General features: G+C 43.1%; 1 protein-coding gene across 1 annotated transcript in view; it reads right to left on the reverse strand.

The window, feature by feature from the left end:
* Nucleotides 1-2,450, reverse strand: part of LOC109481609 (fibroblast growth factor receptor 3-like) — a gene marked incomplete at its 3' end in the record, with an annotated part of 12,083 nt that extends 9,633 nt beyond the window's left edge. The window contains exons 1-6 of the mRNA XM_019784191.1: nucleotides 2,446-2,450; nucleotides 2,042-2,249; nucleotides 1,815-1,869; nucleotides 1,407-1,477; nucleotides 700-763; nucleotides 371-492 (exon numbers count right to left, since the gene is read on the reverse strand). Coding sequence (XP_019639750.1) covers nucleotides 371-492; nucleotides 700-763; nucleotides 1,407-1,477; nucleotides 1,815-1,869; nucleotides 2,042-2,249; nucleotides 2,446-2,450 — 525 coding nt within the window. The remainder of the gene's footprint in view (nucleotides 1-370; nucleotides 493-699; nucleotides 764-1,406; nucleotides 1,478-1,814; nucleotides 1,870-2,041; nucleotides 2,250-2,445) is intronic.
* Between the last annotated feature and the right edge of the window lie 4,590 nt (nucleotides 2,451-7,040).

Raw genomic sequence — 7,040 nt, forward strand, 5'->3', positions numbered from 1 at the left:
CCCCCCCCCCCGGTCCCCCCATGTCAAAAAAAGCCCGGTCTAGGTAGGGTTAAAGTCATCAGCAGCTGTCAACGACCTCATCACAAAGTACGAAGATGTTGTATTACAGATATACGTAAAAATCTAATCGTCTTTCTGAATACACGCAACGTTTAGCAAGATTGCCATTATTTGGATGGCACTGAAGTCTGGGAGCAGAGAGGTGTCCTTTGCATTGTATTGTGGCCATGTGTAACAACATGTTTTCTAAATAATTCGTTCTTATGAAACAGTAGAGTTCACAATGCAGACTTAAATTGAAAAGGGTTAATTAATGAAGATATATATTTGAACATTTTGGGTAATCGATGAGACAGAAAAGGAGGCAAACCGAGTTGTCCTTCAGTTCCTGCAGTGCTTTCTGTAGTTTGACCCTCGGTCCGATCTCAGGAATGAGTTCAGCCAGCACAGCGTCGGTCAGATTGGAGACTGCTTCTCCATCTATCTGGTGTCCTGAAAACAGATACCACATCAACAAGGAATTCAGCAAATTTTCCGAAGCAGTATATCATGTTATCCAAATGGACTGTATAGATGCCATCTTTCCTCCGAATCCGTATTGTTGTAGCCTTAGCATCACTATTTTTCCCTTTTATAAAAAAAGGAAACGATGAGCAGATCAGACCTTACACCTAAATGCTGCAGCGTACTGCCCAAAACCTCTGGACCTCAGGAATTCCACTACGTCGTCCACAGTGACAAGGTCTTGGATGCGGTAAATGGTCTGTAGTAGAAAGCAGTAAAATGGTCTGTAGTAGAGATCAGTCATCATCAGTTGAAGTGTGAAAGCAAGTGAGAAGTGTGAAGCAAGAAAATAAAATAAAAATTGCCGGGCATTCAAATGACTATATATTTGTATAGTTATACCGTTTCGTAAAGATAACTGTCTTCATCCAGCGTCTTACATGCAGGATGTTCAGCTGATTCCGTGGCGGAAGGCTCGTCCCCTTTGATTATCTTCAGATCTAGCTGAGCACCTGGAGCATGCTGGTCGTCATTGGCTTTTCTTTTCCTTTAACATATCAAAGATGAATGAAGGTGAACTATAATTTATTTATGTTGTAAACAAGTATCAAAATTCAGCCTTGTACGTGCTCTGCTCCTGTACCTTGTACAGCAGACCATGAAATTGCAACATTATGTAACCCGACCCAACACCAGTTACCATGGCGACAGAGGTCAACAAATCATATCATTGGTTCTTCACTGTTTGGAGAAGAAGAAGAGGAAGAAACAGCAAAAACAATATGTTTTCCTTCGGTAAACATTATAACATTCATTACACAGGGTGCTTAATCATGACACATTAATGGATTGCGTTTTCTGTGAATAAAGGCTTTACTTTACCTGTACAATATGATCCCTACTGTCACCAGCAGAGCCACCAGTAGAACAGCCGCAACGCCAACGATGATGGGAACGAGAGGAACAGTTTCGACTGAAAGGGAATGATAGTCACATTATGTCATATCAATCATTTACGTTGGGAAAATAATACACTACTATTACATTGTTACTAACAATGCAGTTAGAGAGTTGTCATAAACAACGATCATCGCCCATATATTTCTTTTTCTCTTGACAATCCTCGAAAAGATAAAAGGGAATTAAACCATCAGGTACCATGCACTTTTTATTTTTTTCAGAAACATTGTGCCCCATACGTTGCAGGCAAAGATAATAAATCTTAAGGAAATTCTAAAGATTGAATAATTTAAAAAGAAACACAGTTCATATATATATATATGTATCATTCTGTAATCCATAGGAATTACCTTCGTTGTCCATTTCTGTGATAACAGGTTCAATGTACCCACTTGTCGTGAATAACTGAAAATGGAAACGTTCCCCATGGATAGGGCGTACAAACTGTCAGTTAATGCAGTTTAATATGTCATTGCCGGGCACAGAAATATAAATTGAACATGTTACATGAAAAAAAAAATTAGGGTGTAAACTCTAAAGATGACCAAATTTGAACGTTCATCTACATCATACATACCTTTTCTGTGTTCCGCTTGCGTCTCTTGGCTCCAGAGTCCACGTAACACCGCACTGCTGATGTGTACTTCTGACCTGACTGGAGTTTCTTATTGCCAGGAGACTTTGCGCGCCTGGGATCGGCGAGTTCACTCCGCCCACAGCACCACTCGTGACCACAGGGTTCCCCGTCACCGATCTGTACTACATCGGTTCTTTTGTAGTCGTCTCTGATGGAGGAGTAGAGGAGTGTTACAAAGCATGCATCGTCAGCACTGCATTGAAAGCACTTCACAATATTCTGCTTTACAAAAACGAAAGCTTTACTTCGAGATATTGAGTAAACTGCCACGAAGCACATGTAATTCTTACATAACAGAGCATAGAAAAGCCTGTGATGACGATACAAACTTGTACCATTAAGACGCCATATTGGTAACCATCCCTGAAACGGATCCTATAGCATGCTTCGCCGATTGTGATGTGTTCTGGTAATTGTAAGCTACAACGTAGTATCTTTTGTAGAAAGATCTAATGATATAAAAGAAACTTACGTCGAAAGTGACAAAGCCACGTAAGGTACAGTTTTCCCGCCATCAGGGGCGTCATCTGTAAGCATGACGTCTGGTTCTCCAACTCTTGATTTCAGGTCAGCAAGGCTCTCGGTTTTAGTCATTGTGATGACGATGACTTGGCAACAACTGCAGAAGATTAATGGTAAACCATGCGTACAACTGGCGTCCATCATTGTGAAAAGAGGCAAAAAAAAAGAATGGATGGAAAATAATCGACAATGTATTTTATTCCTCAATTGTTGCTCGTGATAACAAAGAAATGTATAGACACACGTACCGTACAGGACCATTCCTCTCGCTCACTTTCGGAAGGACCATGGGAAAAGATGTTGCCAAAGCGATCGGGGGTGGGCCGGTAGGGAGTACTGGAGTCGGTGGTGGTTCTAAATATGGTAAAAGAATACATGTATTACTTAGGTAAGGTACCTTTTCACGTACTGCTAAGTATTGAATTGAACGTCGAACCATCTGTCAAAAAAGTATAAACTGCTACTATTGCATTGTGGGAGATACAAAGTCACCATGATCTACAATGTTTTCTTGTCTAAATTGTTGTTTACAGACGATATGCAGGTGTGTCTACAAGTCGTAATATGACTATTTCTTACCAACTCTTGAGACTCGACAAGTGACCTCCTCCCCCTTGTCTCCATCGCCACATGTTACCGCCCGGACCGTGACTCGGACCAAAGAGTTGGCGGGAAGTTCAGCCAGTGACTTGGACCACTGTTGTTCATCCAAACCCACTGGGTTATAGCTGATACCTGGTTCAGACTCGTCAGGATTATGAAGTGGCGTGTCAACATATAGAACCTGTGTGGAAAAATCACAGTTAGTTAACAACTGGTCTAGCCATAGTGCATGTCACATCTTTCAAGAATTTTGTGTCATCACAACACGCGGGTGCTTCTGAATCATGCCAATGCCATAATGACTGTACTCACATTGTATCCTGTCAGCCTCCCTCTGGTTACTGCAGGAGCTGTCCAGTTTACTCCACATTCACTGTTTGCCAGTCTTGTCACAGTTGGGGCATCCGGGCCTAGGGTGAGATTATTGTTTGTCGAATGGAGATGCGACATTCAAGCAATTCGTAAATGATTGTGGGTGTCCTTTAATACAGACCGCAAGAAATTATATTAATAAATGGTTTTTATTGTCCAAACAGTACCCGTGCAGTCGCAGCCTTACGGCTGAATTGATGCAGGGTATCACATAATAATCAATACAAATCACAACAATTACAACATTCAAATGATACAAATGATACACACAGTCGCAAGGGTCTGTGCGGCTGCCATTCGGCGCCACAAGGTGACCTCAATACGACTTTCCCCAACCGAAGTTAGGTACCCATTCACACCTGGGTGGAGTGAGGAAATTCGTGTAAAGTGCCTTTCCCAAGGGCACAACGTCGGGGCGCATGTTCAGACATGTACCGGGTACGACTCGGAATCGAACCCGGGTCTCCCGGTTCACAGTCGATTGCTCTAACCACTACACCACTACACCACCCGACGTCACCCGATTAGATATGATCTTCACAATGCATACAACTTAACTGGCACAAATTTGAGTTCTTGATGTAAAAACTTATACTTACATCCGTGACTCGTACGGGCCATATATGGGTGGCTCTCGCTCCCACGGTAGAAGGTGTTAATAGCTGATACCTGTCAGACGTGAACGGTCCAAAACAGATGAGTCAGTACAACTTAGCCTATTCTTTAGCCTAACTCAATTGTGCTAAGAATACAACATCGCAGGATCAATCACTAGCATTGGGCACCTTTTCTAGGAATTCTTAAAATATTCATATAGGTCAGTCAGAAAACATTTGATGGTTCACAAGATCATTGTAAGTCTTGTCACAGTTTAGACTCACAGTGACAGAGTAGTTGTTCGCAGGCTGCAGGTGTGACGATGTGACCACAGCTGTCAGGTTCTCCTGCTGCAGTCCTGACGTCATGTTCTCCTGGTAGAACGGTTCCCCGCCGGTCCTGTTGTACAGGCTGATTCGGTACGCCTGCAGCTGACCGTGGAGGTGGTCAGGGCGCCGCCAGGCTACACGCAGCTGGACAGGCCGGGGGAGGTTTGGCGTCTGGCAGTTACAGTCGTGCTGGTCTGCAACCGTCTGGACAACCGGAGCTGTAGGGTCTGCGAGTCATGGGTAGATAAGAACGTGTGATGTAGATAAGGTAGCTAAGACTCGTATGTGGAGAATCTCTCACAGTAATGCTTACATCATAGATGTGTACGGGCCGATGATACTAAAACCAACACTGTACTGAAATGTCTTTCGTGCTAACACCCTCGTCAACATGCTACAGAAGCTATTGATATTCAGTATAGTGTAGTACTCACAATATCCCAGTGTCTTTGTGACGCTACAGTCGCTGAAGTCTCCTCCTCCTGCACTTGTCGCCCCCCGCACCCGGAATGTGTAGTTTGTGTACGGGACCGGGTCTCCGATAACGGTAGTGGTGCTGTTGTCAGACGTGGTAACGTCTTTTTGGGGAAAACTCTAGTGTTTCGCATGTGACCGATTCCCCGTACTGGACAGTGTAGCTGCGGTATGACTCCGTTGGTTCTCAGCGGAGGTTGCCAGGTCAGCTGCAAGGTGTTGTGAGATGTCTGCGCGGCTTGCAAACCGTGCGGAGGGCCCGGTGCTGTTGGTACAGAGCAGAATTACCGGACTGAATAACATTTCAAAGACAGACTTTAAAAACAGCTCATCATACAAAAATATATTTCATTTTTTGCCAGGAACAATTTCGAAACCAAGATTGGGATATGTTGTGCGTTATTTTTTGGGTGTATGTATATCATGTCCAAGAAGATGAGCTTGTACTTCAATCTAGACCATATACACGTGGCCAGTTTTGGTGAGATGTTGCTATTACAATAGAAAAAAGAGTCATCAAAATCTATCAAGCGATTGAAACGCTTATGTGTCTCAGATGTCTCAGAATCTGTTTATGCACAGTTTCATTAAGATTTATTATTATCTAGTCGTCATCATCATCTAGTCTGCCGTATGGCACCGTGCGTATGGAGGAACACAGCTTTTAACACTACAACACTACATTAGATGTAGACGATAAATTAGCTACAATTTGTACTTACGTGCTTCATCTGTAATTCCACTTGCCCATGAAGGTGGCCAACACAATCCCAGCGCATTTCGCACAGTGACTTGTACACCATACCTAACGACAGGTAACAGACCAGAGATGCGAACAGAGCCATTTGTGCCGGAAATTCCTGTTGCTCTCCACGGCGTATACGGTGTCCATTCGCCGTCGATGAAACTCCTGTACCTGACCCGGGAGTCGAGGATGTCCAGGTTTCCAGTCACGCCCACCGTCAACGTGACTTGTAGGGCTGTAGAGTTCACGGCTGTGACAGTAACTTTAACATCGTCCGGACGTTCTGTATGAGATAAGAAAAACACTAGAAAGGTAACATTTGCAAAGCAATTGCGTCATGATTACCTCCAAATGATCCCGCTTTACAAACTACTGCTTTTTTCTTTATTCTTACTCAAAACACATTCATATATATGGCCCCTCTTGATCATTGAACTCAGTTTTGCATGGCACTTGCAACATAATGTAATCCAGTACCAGTTACCATGGTGACAGACGTCTGGCACTGGTCACTGACCTTGTTTGTTTGGAACGGAAGAAGAGGAAGAAACTGAGCAAAAACAATATGTTTTCCTTCGGTAAACATAAAAACGGTTTCATGAATTCGCTTAAGGTATTTCTGTTAGCAAGAGAAACAACCTCAAGAGACGACATATCTGGGTGTCAAAGTCAATTATGTAAAAGTTGGTAAGATAATAAAACATACAACTTATAAGAAAAGTCCGGATTCATCATCAATGATATGTAAAAACAAAGTTTTATCTTTGGCTGTCGATTTTCGAATGTGCAATTCAAGATTGAGATCAACACTACATATAAAGATCCTGGTTCCTTACCTCGCACTGTAAGCCTAGCCGCCTGTGACGTGACTGTGTATACCCCGTTAGCATTAGATGATGCACACTTGTACACTCCGTTGTCCTCACGACCCACAGATGTAATGGTTAATGTGCTGGTTATCGCGTTTTCACTGATACCGTTCTCTACTACTGTATATATAACTTCAATCACACTGATCTGTCCTGCAGGTGTGATTGCACTGCTGTCGTTGTACCAGGTGATCGCAGGTGCTGGGACACCTGTGCTGTTGCAGGTGAATGTTGCTTGACCTCCAACATCTATTGTTTGATCCGCGGGATGCTGTGTTACTGTGGCAGGCCCTGTACAACACGGAGGAAAATATCGCGTTGAATATACATTTGTACATATACCAGAAGAGATAGTAAAGGATTAATGCCTGTCGATATGAATACTCTATATTACCATGGATTTGTAGTTTTCTCCATTGACCACACAC

Source organism: Branchiostoma belcheri, unplaced genomic scaffold (assembly GCF_001625305.1).
Source record: "Branchiostoma belcheri isolate BF01 breed outbred unplaced genomic scaffold, Haploidv18h27 scaffold57, whole genome shotgun sequence".
NCBI classification, from domain to species: domain Eukaryota; kingdom Metazoa; phylum Chordata; class Leptocardii; order Amphioxiformes; family Branchiostomatidae; genus Branchiostoma; species Branchiostoma belcheri.